The 13,278-nt window shown below is 37.5% G+C and overlaps 1 protein-coding gene across 6 annotated transcripts in view; it reads left to right on the plus strand.

Moving 5' to 3' along the window:
- Nucleotides 1–13,278, plus strand: part of CGNL1 (cingulin like 1) — a 57,820-nt gene that overhangs the window by 28,158 nt on the left and 16,384 nt on the right. For all 6 annotated transcript variants that reach the window (XM_082768846.1, XM_082768845.1, XM_082768848.1 and 3 more), the window contains exons 9-12: nucleotides 8,076–8,282; nucleotides 8,484–8,588; nucleotides 10,686–10,838; nucleotides 11,276–11,446. In XM_082768846.1, coding sequence (XP_082624972.1) covers nucleotides 8,076–8,282; nucleotides 8,484–8,588; nucleotides 10,686–10,838; nucleotides 11,276–11,446 — 636 coding nt within the window. The remainder of the gene's footprint in view (nucleotides 1–8,075; nucleotides 8,283–8,483; nucleotides 8,589–10,685; nucleotides 10,839–11,275; nucleotides 11,447–13,278) is intronic.

Below are 13,278 nucleotides of genomic sequence, written 5' to 3' on the forward strand. Positions count from 1 at the left end.
AACAACACTGTGTTAGCTAGAAAAAAACAGTGTCTAGTTGTTTTATTTAAACTTGATTGATTTACACACAAAAAGGAGAGGAAAGGACAAAAGAAAGTAGATTGATTTCTCTGCATCTCCTTCAGCATCACCTGAGGGAACTGGGTAGATCTGAATCTGTGAAGTCACGTAAATCTTTCTACACGTAGTTCAAGAAGCTTAATAACTTATCCAGCACCAACCTGAAAAGGTGGCCCACAAGTTTTTGTGTTTTCAACAGAGAATATCTTCCCTGATACATTAAATGTTCCACACCAGGAACAAAGTGAAGGGAGCAGCCACAGCATTCCCTTTTTTTCAGAAGGCTTTGGAAGATTATCGTGTCATTTACTTTGATTCCACATGTATAACGTATAGATATGAAAAGAGTATCTGAAAGCCTGTTATTTCCATTAGAAAACCTTTATTTGTGCTGTAGCTCATTTTGTATGGAGATTGATTCTTTAGATTTGTACTTCAAGTATGGTGATTAGAGAATGAACAGTTAATTGGTTGAATTCAGTTTTACTCAGCTGAATTTTATTCAAAATATAAAATTTTGAAATTTTATAAAATATAAAATTGTTTGAAATTTAAGTGTAGTCAGAAAAATTGGCTAAGTTGTGCCTAATCAACATTGAATGTAGACAAAATATAACAGTTTTAATAAGCTGTGAATGAGACACTTAGCTTCCCCTCATTAGCCCCTTCCATATTGTGTTAAAAGGTCTCTAAAGGCCCTGCACTGCACAGTCACTGCTGAAGGGGAATTTCACCAGCTGAAACACCTAAGTCAGCCAAAACCATTTTTTAAATGATCAGTTACACAACCACTCATGTTTTTGCCAGTGTTAAGGGTGTGGTAGAAAACAAGGTGTGGAGCCACAGAACATTTTCTGCATTCCTATCAAAGAGCTTTTTTTCTCTACTTAGATGGAAATAGAGTATTTCAGTTGAATCTCCAGAACCACGTTTGTGTGTTCTGTCCAGTTTCTTTAGGTTTGACATAGCAATAGGTGGTGGGAAGGATGTTGGTATCTTTTGTGCTGAGCTCCACCTCTGATTCTTTTTACTGCTTTCACTAAAATTGAGAGTAGGATGGTACATAAATGCATTTGCTTTAACAAAAGTGTTCTGACTCTTTTGTTACACAAATATTTATTGCTTTATTTATACTTTGTCTTGACTAATTTTAATATATTTAAAAATATTTCTGCACATGCATACAATTATATGAAAGGACACACAAGAAAACTTTATTAAACTCATTTTTTTGTCAGGCAAAACACCTGAAAGAAGTGAGAGAATTGAATTCCACTGCTGAAGTTCCCTTATGGAGAGTAACTTCTTAGGCCAAATGCTGAAACCTGAACGTGTAATGCATATGAACTCTAGTGGCTGTGACTGTGTGGGCTCAGAAAAGCAGACCTAAGCCAGGTTAAACTTCATAAGTCAGTTATACGTACCAAATCAAACAGTACACATGTGCATGCATTCTCATATTTTATTCTCATCAGCTACAAGTAAAAGTAACTTTGTATTCCTGAATGAAATATTCTAACATCATATTTTATCAACATTGTTCAGACTTTGGTCTGTTCCTCCATTCAGTACATACTAATAAAAACTTGTTCAGCAGACACAAAATTATGTCAACTGTTTCACAAACTTAAATTCTCCACATAACTGCAAGGTCAGTGAGTGACATTTTGCTGTGAAACCCACAGATCCATTCAAATGCACTTGTCATTTAGGTTAAAATTTCTTGATGAGACTTCGAGTATTTAGAATAGCTACCTTTAATCCTACTATGTGACTGAAAGAATCATTTATAAGTCTCTCAGTCTACGTGATGACTTAATCTAGTTTAATTTCAGAAATTTTAGAAACCGTGATAAGCAAATTTAAAATTAGGCCATACTAGCCGGTGTATGAAGAGGTGTTACCCTGATCGAGATATGTGTGTTAGAAATAGTACACTGAAGTTTACCAGTATATCTTGCTTCCCTTACTGTGAGGTGAAGTGAAACCGGCTTTAACCACAAAAGCACAAGTTTGCCTGTATAAAACATGGGCTGTGCATCCCAAGGAATTTTAACAGAAATGTGTAACTTGCATTCCTAGTTTTCAGAATCCTTAGCTTTGTCCACGAGGTAGTTCTGTAAATTTCTGTTTTTATTACAAATGTAATGTCTGTTCAGTGATGCACCGGTGTTTTAGAAATGCAGTATTTTGCTATAGTGAGAGGAAACAAGTACAGCATCTAGTATGTGAGCTTTTGTTTTTTTTTCAGTGGCAGATTTTGTACTTAGTACTGTATTTTCACAGAACCCCAGAATAATCTAGGTTGGAAGAGACCTTCAAGATCATCTCGTCCAACCTCTGACCTAACACTAATAAGTCCTCCACTAAGCCATATCACTGAGCTCTACATCTAAACGTCTTTTAAAGACCTCCAGGGATGGTGACTCCACCACTTCCCTGGGCAGCCCGTTCCAATGCCTCACAACCCTCTCAGTAAAGAAGTTCTTCCTAACATCCAACCTAAACCTCCCCTGGCGCAACTTTAGCCCATTCCCCCTCGTCCTGTCACCAGGCACGTGGGAGAACAGACCAACCCCCACCTCGCTACAGCCTCCTTTAAGGTACCTGTAGAGAGCAATAAGGGCACCCCTGAGCCTCCTCTTCTCCAGGCTGAACAAGCCCAGCTCCCTCAGCCGCTCCTCGTAGGACTTGTTCTCCAGGCCCCTCACCAGCTTCGTCGCCCTTCTCTGCACCCGCTCAAGCACCTCAGTGTCCTTCTTGTAGCGAGGGGCCCAAAACTGAACACAGTACTCGAGGTGCGGCCTCACCAGAGCCGAGTACAGGGGGACGATCACCTCCCTAGCCCTGCTGGTCACACTGTTTCTGATACAAGCCAGGATGCTGTTGGCCTTCTTGGCCACCTGAGCACACTGCTGGCTCATATTCAGCCGACTATCCACCATCACTCCCAGGTCCTTCTCTGCCTGGCAGCTCTCCAACCATTCCTTTCCCAGCCTGTAGCTCTGCTTGGGGTTGTTGTGCCCCAGGTGCAGGACCCGGCACTTGGCCTTGTTGAACTTCATGCAGTTGACCTCAGCCCATCGGTGCAGCCTATCCAGATCCTCCTGCAGAGCCTTCCTACCCTCAAGCAGATCGACACACACACCTAGCTTGGTGTCATCTGCGAACTTACTGAGGGTGCACTCGATGCCCTCGTCCAGATCATCGATAAAGATATAAAAGAGGACCGGCCCCAGTACCGAGCCCTGGGGAACACCACTAGTGACTGGCCTCCAACTGGACTTGGCTCCATTCACCACAACTCTTTGGGCCCGGCTAACCAGCCAGTTTCTAACCCAATGAAGCATACAGCAGTCCAAGCCACGAGCAGCCAGTTTCTCAAGGAGAATGCTGTGGGAAACAGTGTTAAAAGCCTTATTGAAGTCAAGGTATTTTCTGATACCTCATATGATTTTGCACTCTGCATGTGTAGCTTGTGATTTATATTCACTACTGTGTGATATTAGATGTAAGAATCAAATCATTACCACTTAAATCTCTTTTACCTCTCAAGCTTCCTTCCTTTAAATCCTTCTTTTAAAGAAGCTGAGTGCCCATAACCATGATAATACAGATGTAGTTTATCTTTAGGCAGTCACAGAGGACTTTGCATTGTGGGACATCATTACAACTGTTTACTTTCTTCTAGATAGGCTTCTTCTCTTTTTCTTTCCAGTTTTTCCTCAGAAGTCTGCAATCCGTTTCCAACTTTTTACCTAATGTCTTTAGCTTAAATCTGCTGATAAGGCTTGCTCAGTCTTAAATCATGAGTTTAAACACAATAAAACTGCAGTTTGAGAAAGCATAATAAAATGAGAAAGTACAATAAAATGTTTCATGTGTTCAGATATGTGAATAAGAAGAAGGTATGAATGTGTGTAAGAAATCTACAAGTAACAGGTATTAAGTTGAAGGTGTTCTTTCAAAGACAGAAAAGGTGGGGATCTGGGTGCAAAACAGCCTAAACATAGTGAGTAGGAGACACTGAATGACCTGAAAGACTGAATGAGGATAGACAAATTGGAAGGAAAGATGATGAAAATGTAGGCAAGCAAACACAATGAAAATGCTGTAGAGTTTTTATCTTACATAAATGTAATGATATTACACTTATTAGTAAGAAATTTGTTTATTAAAACATACTGCAAAAATTAGTAAGGGGGAATAAGGAATCATAAGCATGTTTTATATAACATAAGTATAACATAAGGAAGAAACTAATCTTGGATCTGAGATGTGATAATTTTAAGATCCAAAAAACTCACTTCAATACTTTTAACACCCTCCACACCCTCCACCTCCTCTTTTTTTTTTTTTTTTTTTTTTTATGGCAAATATTCCTGAATATACAGTATTTCCTTCCAGGTTTTGTTTTGAAGAATCTTGCTTAACCAGTTTTATCTGTTTTGGGCTCTGCATGTGTTTACATACATAATCCCATTTCAGCTCCCTGAGGAGGGTCATCCACAATCCAGTGAACAAAAGATCGTGTTATATTAACAATACGTTTGTTAATGTTTCATTTTGCCCTTAAATGAGTACTTTCTGACCTTTACTCTGTTCTGTTACCATAGGCTTAATTTGTATAAACTCCAGTTAAAATGATTGACAAAACTTTACCAATGTCCCCAAATATTAATTATAACAATTCTGAAGTCTTGACTACTGTTGGCATCCATGCTTAATTCATTGATATAGCCATAGGCTTTTTTTCATATCTAAACCCATCTGTGGTTTGGAGAAGTGGTGCTACATGTGCATTTTCTACTCAAAGACCATCTAAATTCTATTTGTATAGGTTGACTTCATTTAAATTTCACTATCAAATTGAAAATGCTATTATTGTCGATTTTTTAATAGCGTGTTAATGAATGTTATCCCAAAGGTGCTGTTTCATGCCTTACATGTACAGTAGTGTAAGGTAAAAATAGGGTAGGGTAAATGCTTCTGTTTTCCTTCTCAGGCTTATCTCAAACTAGTTGAAAAGATATTGAAAAATAATGTATTGTGATAGTTGAATTTTGAAGAAAATGTCTTTCCCCAAAAGATATGTAAGAAAAATGACACTGACTACAATGCAGTAAAGCTCCCCATATATACTAAGAGTTTTCCTAACATTTTGAAAAAGTATGTGTGAGTTAACATGTCAGAGTTTGTTTGGGAATAGTATGTTCATGTGAAAGTGTAACCCTTGTAATAATGCCAAGGTCATTGGAGTTCTGTGGAGATGTGCCAGTTGAGTACTGGCCACACAGGCTGCTCAAACTTTAGATTTTACACATATATCAAATTGGTTTCCAGGATTTTATATGAGGCTTATGGATAATCTTGGGAATTTACTGAAATACATCATGAAAAAGGAGGAAGAATACCAGTTCAGTTTAATTTTAGTGGGTATCTTCAGTGCATACAGCAAGAAACGGGGAAAAGATCTCTAGATATCACAGTATCAGTGTAGGCTGAAATTAATTTTGAACCTCTTAGGTTAAAAATATATGTGCATGTATCTACATTTGAGGGGGCTGTTTTTATTTTATTTTATTTTTTTTTTGTGTGTGTACTTCTAGGAAAATAATGCTTCCTGTGTTGGGAAATCAGATCAAAACAGAGTAGATGAGGGTATGATAGATCAGGTACAGCATGTGTCTGCTGCAGTCCTCTCGCTGCACAGCCCAGCGTAGGCGTTTGGATGAAAAAGAACAGACAAATCAACATTCCTTTCCTTGAACTCCCCAGCATGCCTCAGCTGCTTTCACTCAGCTGCAGAAAGGGGAAATCAGACAAAAAGGAGCCTCTGGTAGAGTGCTTGCTAATTAGTAAAACTTTGCTGTATGCAAAAAGCAAAAACTAAATTAATATATAAATGCTATTGAAAAGGATGTGAGAACTTAAAGCATCAGCAGAAACCTATTTCATAGCCTTTTAACTGTCATATACTCGGAAGAACAAGTTTTTTCAGTATTTTCAAAGGACTAGAACTTGTCAGCCTGCTTATGCTGCCCGTTTTTGTGTAAGTTCATTGACCCTGTAGACAGTCTGAGTGTTTTCTGAGTTACTGCTTTATCAAACTAATTTGCATGTTTTTAAAGCTGTTGCTTGCTAGAAAACAACCTAGTGAGGGCACGCTTTGTAAACACCCTTTTACAGATTTTTGCTTATCCCTTTGGAAGGGAGGAGGGGAGAATCAGGACCTATAATCAAAAGTAACATAACTGAAAGAGATTTTCATGCTTTCCTAAAATATTTCACAAAGTAGTGTCTTACCAAGCTACTCTGGAGGATTTGTTTTCACTCGGATAAACATGACTTCACGTGCAAAAATGCTATGCCTTGGTAATTAACGTGTAATTACCTAATCACCAGATAATGTAGAGGCCAAAGTTATAAATGGATTCAGAAAAGATGAGAGAAATTAGTGGATGATGCATTCATGTAGGTAAAAATGAGATGTAGGAGTGTGTGATGGTTCTACTTACAGTTTCATTTTTTCCGTAAACATCTGCTGTGGCCACTGCTGGAGAAAATACTGGTCTAGACTGAGTCATACGGTTGTTCTGGTGTTCTTACTATTATTTAAAGTCTTAATGCAGTAGGTGGTGAGCCTGTACACAAGAACCAGATCTTTGTATGGAGTCACCACTTTGTATCAGACTCTGAAAGCTCAAGAGCAAAAAGGAAAAAAGCATTTTTTTTTTTTTTTTATGGGATTCTTACTAATAAATCAATGAAGAGCAAAGAATTAGGGGTTTAGAAGTACATGCCTGGTCTGTGTAGTATAGCAGCATAGGTAGTATGACAATATAGATACATACCTTGACTTACAGTTTCCACAATAGTAAATGAAATGCACAGTCTTAAATGGGAGAGTGTGTTTTAGGAGAGGGTAAGTGGTAAGACAGAGGTGATAATTAACTCTGAGAAGTTGCATGCTGCAACTTTAGGCAGTTGCCCTGCCAAAAAGTCTGTAGCTACATGTGATAAACTGTGATAAGTTGTTTAGTTTAATTTTGTCTTTGTGTTGTGTATTTATTTCTGTTTCTGAAATAATATACGAAGTGTATCTGTTTGAATACAAGGTGAACTCAATAGCTAAACTCCTTCCATCCTCAGGCAGTGACTGGAAACCAAGTAGAACTATTGAATAAGCATAGCCCCAAGTGTGGGTTGTAAGATATGCAGATAGAGCTGCACCAACACCACTGTAAGGTATTTCCAGTCTCTGCTGCTTGTTTGTGCCTGCTCAGTCTGCTGTGCTGTGCTGGCATTGCCTGCTGTGGAACCATGTTTTGAGGTGGATTGGGTCATTTCTTCCAGTAACACCTCTACCTGCACCCACCCTTTTATCTCAGTCAAGATAATTTCTTTATTTATAAATACACTTGTGTATTTATATACATATATACACATACATGTTCATATGTGTATCTTAAAGTTGCTTCTGTTCCCAAAGCTGATTCACTGTGCAGCTCCAGATATAGCTGAATGTAAAGTGCTGTACGTTTGTGTTTGGAATGGGCAATGGTGCAAGACAGTCTGAATTTTGTGCTGCTGTGGGAGAGACACTCTTCATCAATATGTTGTTTCTTCAAGGCCCACATGTCATGCCTCTTGATGTCTGTTTGAGTTTTTCAGATTACTTGTAAATACTAAACACTGGGATGTGATCATTAAAGTAATTGAAGGCAATAAGAAGTAGTTTAAGTAAAAATATGCAATGGCAGGCATGAGATTGTTTGGGTACGGTTATTTTAGCATGTAGCCATGCCAGAGGAAAAAAACACCTTCCTTGTGTGTTCTCCTACAGTGATCTTGAAAATACATTTTTGTAATTATACAGGTTTTAATTTCGATTATTTGATGTTTTAATGCTGTATCCTAGCTACTGTGGTGCTGTGTGAAACTTCTGTTGGAAAAGAACATCCCATCCATTAATTTTGCTTTTTTAAAAACATTGCATAATTTATTTTCACTAGAATGCTGCTGTCCTTGCTAGTGAAAGAAACGCTGCAGAAGAGATGCGAAATAGTACAGAAAATCAAGTGAAGGAGCTGATGAAGGAAAATGAACAGTTGAAAAGAAGAGTTGATGAGCTAGAGCGTAAAAATGAAGGGTTGCATAAACAATTTGATAATATGAAAGGAGAAGAAGATTCAGTGAAGGAAAAAATAAAGAGCTGTGAGGTAAGCTGAGAAAACAAGCCCCCTAAAGTAGTCTCCTTCCTGTTGTCATGTAGGGAGGTGTAAAAGGGACATATAAGGAAGCCAGTGAATGTTTTGTAGTTCTATATGCACTTGTTAAGTAATACTGGTTGTCTGTTTGTCTTTAGATGTCAGGTTAGAGGTCTTGTATGTATCTAACTGTATCAAATTATGTAATTGCAGGAAGAGAAGCAACAATTAGAAGAAGCTTTGAAACATGCTGAAAACGAGGCAAAAGATTTGGTGGTGTTAAAAAAATCTTTGGAAAGCCAGCTAGAAGATATGCAGGTAAGAGCAAGAGCAATATGAAATACTAAAATTTTCAATTTTCTATTTACCTGAGTCACCATTGCTTTCTACACTGACATCTCGCTAACTTTCTGCGCACACACATCTAGAATTAATCAAGCCCAGAGAACTGTTAGCCACTATACGCTTTCCCAAGGAGTGTGATTGTGCTCACAGTGCACATACAAACCATTTGAATGTAAGTTGAAAAGTTGTTGCTCTTTGGTAAGAAATGATAATACATACATACACCAAGATATAACAATACGTACACTAAAAGCTTTTGCTTTCTCCAGTCACTGAAAAAGGTAGTCTACCAGAAGGAGATTCTGGAAGGTGACAGGTTCTTTACAGGGTCCAGGAAATGCTTAGTCCTGTGATTTTTATGGTACATCAGCTGGCTCAAGAGATAAGATGATGATTTACAGGATAGATGTGGGCATGAGAGATTTCAACAGATGTGGGAAAATGAGAACATGGACACCTGAAATTCAATTCCCATGGTATTCTGAAGCAGAGTCGCTACTGTAAGTTCATTGTTGAACTAACTAAAAGCAAACTCAGTGAAATGGAAATCTTTCCCTGGAATAGGTCTGGTATCTAGGAATTGCATTTTCTATTAGAATAATTATGATTAAAACTTCACAGCACTCTCTAATTTTTAGTAATGTACTTAAGATTTGTTTTCTGATCCTTAATAATAAGCAGTGAAAATAAATGAGGATGGAAACAGGAAGATGCAATACATGAGAAGTACAATTTTTCTTTTCAGGACATCAGAGTATAACTCAAAAGACAAAAAGCTATTATTTCAGTCCTGGGGGTCTCAGTCTGCTACATTATCTGGAAATCAGGCAAAAGTTAGCAAGACCTGAGGAAAACCGAGGTGACCCACTGTTCGCGTCAAGCCTCCTAATTATTATTTTCTTTAAATATTGTCATTATTCAGTTCTATACTTTGGTAATTGACCTAGTTAGCAGAAGATTTATTTTTTCTCATATAAGTAACTTTTTTTTTTCATAACTCTGGAATAGAAAGACTGATCAGATTACCTCTGATGTTTAAAGCCTTTTCAGCATACTGCAAATGCAAAAACTTCCCATTGGCACCATTATTCTGCCGCAATACAGTTCACTGATCTGTGCCTGCCCGGCTTGTTTCTCAAGGATGTGTAAACAAACAGTAAAGTTAAATGATCTGTGAAAAGCTGATGGAGAGGGGCACATGATGTTTTTATAGCCTGTTCTAATATGGCATGTTAGCCCAGTCCCAAGAATTCAGCAGCTTTTAGAACCAAAGTGCTAAAGTTCAACTTTTTCAAGGTTCTTAAAATCCTTTGGTGCAATCTAAAGTAATTCTGTCATAGATTTAGGCTTTGTAAAACAATATCTATTAGCCTTCAGCATTTTTTAGTTTTATGCATACGCTCCTTAGGCCCCTGCCATTAATTCCTATTTGTATCAGAGGTGCCTTTGTTAATAGGCAGGTAAGAAAGAGAACAGATTTAAAGAAATCTCTAACTTTTAATGTTTGATCATGTACTTTCTTTTGTCTTATAACAATACAATTTTATTTGTGATTCTGATCTATCTTGCCTACAGAAATGTTAATGTGTTTGCACATTTAAAGGTTTTTAAAGTGTAAAGCTACCTGAAGTAAGCACCATCAATATTAGATATTCAGCAAAACTCTAAATTTCCAATAATAAAACTAAAATTTAAAACTGTGTTTTGGAATGCTTTTTATAACTTACAGTGATTTTAATTATTTACGTTTTTCTTTTGGAACAATTTAAACTATTTGTAATCTGGTTTCAGTCAGTTTAATTGTACCTCTCAGACTTCGTAAAAAAACAAACTCTTTTCTTAATCTTGTAGTTTCTGTTTACAGTAGGGCCATTAAGGTATTTTATTATGAAGGGAGAATGAAGAAGTGAGGGTTCCAACATTTTTTTTTTTTTTTTTTTAGTTAAGCTTTGTGTTAAAGTTACAAGAGCGGGTGGTATTACTGCTGCACAGGAGTGCTATATAATGTTCCTTTAAAACCATAAAAAAGAGGGTCCTTTTTCATTATATGTATCTTCTAATTTACTGCAGGAGAACATTCGATGTATTTCACAGGAACGGCAGCAGTTAATCCAAGAGTTAAAAGATGAAATTCACCAGAAGGAACAGCTGAAGAAGATAAAGAGTGAAATGGAAAATGAACAATGGCAATTGAACAAGACCATTGAAAAGTTAAAGGAAGAGGTATGAGCTCACTTTGAAGAGGCTGCTATTAGTCTCTTCAACCTAGAAACTATTGATACAAGCTCGCGGGGCTGGAACGGTAGTTGGAACACTTAACTTAAAATGCCGTTGTAAAACAGTTCTGTTTTGTCAAAACGAGATCCTAGATTTGCGTACAGATCTAATGTATACTACAGACCAAAGCCAGTTCTTGGTCAGCTGTATTTCAGAGACTGACAGCTGATTTTCAAATTGTTTCTGCATTAGAGCCTTAGTTTACCATCTGTGTGTAAATCATACAGCTTAACATTGATATGCTGAAGTGTGACTATACAGTTCATTTCTTTGTGAATGTTTATTTGAAGCTGGAGACAAAAAACATTTGGTGTATTAATCATGACAGAACTTTTTGTAGCACTGTTTTAAGGAGAAAAAAAAAAAGTGTACATTTTTCTCAGATGGCTGAAGTGGTAGAAGTCTCAAGAACATCAACCCTGGAGCTTCAGAGCCAGCTTGATGAATACAAGGAGAAAAATCGCAGGGAACTTGCAGATGTGCAGAGACAATTGAAAGAGAAAAACCTTGAGGTAGAAAAATCACGCCTGACAACCATGAGAATGCAGGATGAGGTAATGACTCATAAGTTCAGTGACAAATTTTAACCTTTGACCTAAAATTCTGCTCAGATAATTTTCAAGACAATGACCGTTTGCTACTATGCTTTTGTATACTTCTCAGGAGGGACTGATCTCAGTCAATGTGCTTTTGTGTTTTGTTCTTCATAATGATGATCAGTGTGTTACTGCCAGGGAAATGGCTTCCTAGATATGACAGATAACTGCAGTGTTTAATGGATGAATGTCTCTAAGTGATATGACAAGGATTCCATTGATGACCTGCTGCTCTTTTAATGCCTGCTACTGAAGGAATTGGGAATATAGAAGTGTTTTTAATTAAACAAAACAAAAACAAACAAACAAAAAAACCAGCACCACAACAAAACAGCAGCTATATTACTCTCCCCTTAACAAACTTGTTTGAAATTCGGTTTAAAAGAACAGTAAGAGAAGAAGCAGAAGTTATAGAATAAAGTGTGGTTCCTGTATATTATTGTCATCTGCATATATTCCATTCAGTGATGGAGAGCTTTTGTAAGAGGATGGAGAGTCATAATGAAATGTGAAAGATAAAATTGGTACATTGAGAACATGTCTCTTCAGTTGAATAAATGAAAGCTTGAAATATATGTATGTGAATATATATATATATATATATATATATATGAATATATATATGTATACATACTATTAACAATTAAGAAAAATACTTTTAGTGTTTTCTGTTATAGCTACAGGACCCATTACAAAGAAAAACAACAAAATTAAACCTTCATTATTTGATTAAAAGATCATCAGAACTATAGAGGACAAAATATTGCCGCTTGTTAAGTTACAAGAATAAGGAATGAATGCAGTCTCACCTAAAAACTCTTCCACTACTTTCATTTTTTCAAGTGCCATAAAGGTACTTCAGATAACTTTATTGAGTACGTGATCTTGTTAGAATAAGAAACTTTTGTTCTCAGCAAATAGTCCTGATACAACTAACGTACCTAGGTATGTTAGTAATTGTGGCATTGGTTTAATGTTGTTACTGACATACCTCAGACAGAATAAACTACATATTTAAAAGCTGAAATATTGGTAGTCTAAAAAGGAGAAAAATAATATTGCAAAATTTCCAAATATATAGCTACTTAAAAAATTGTAAAATTTGGGCTTGCTGTAATTGGGTATAAATAAATCAATAAATATACCACCATGCAGAATTGAGACTGTAAAACCTGTAGTTTGAAACATCTCTTTAGAACTGATACTTCAATCTATGTTTATATTCTTGGTGCCATCTTGTGGATACAACAAAAATTACTGTGAAAAGCATGTCACAGAATCACAGAATTTTCTAGGTTGGAAGAGACCTCAAGGTCATCGAGTCCAACCTCCAACCTAACGCTAACAGCCCTCCACTAAACCATATCCCTAAGCTCTACATCTAAACGTCTTTTGAAGACTTCCAGGGATGGTGACTCCACCACTTCCCTGGGCAGCCTGTTCCAATGCCTCACAACCCTTTCAGTGAAGAAGTTCTTCCTAACATCTAGCCTAAAACTCCCCTGGCTCAACTTAAACCCATTCCCCCTCGTCCTGTCACCAGGCACGTGGGAGAACAGGCCAACCCCCACCTCGCTACAGCCTCCCTTGAGGTACCTATAGAGAGCGATAAGGTCGCCCCTGAGCCTCCTCTTCTCCAGGCTGAACAAGCCCAGCTCCCTCAGCCGCTCCTCGTAGGACTTGTTCTCCAGGCCCCTCACCAGCTTCGTCGCCCTTCTCTGCACCCGCTCAAGCACCTCGATGTCCTTCTTGTAGCGAGGGGCCCAAAACTGAACACAGTACTCGAGGTG

Source organism: Aythya marila (genome assembly GCF_965140915.1).
Source record: "Aythya marila genome assembly, chromosome: 11".
Taxonomy (NCBI): Eukaryota; Metazoa; Chordata; class Aves; order Anseriformes; family Anatidae; genus Aythya; species Aythya marila.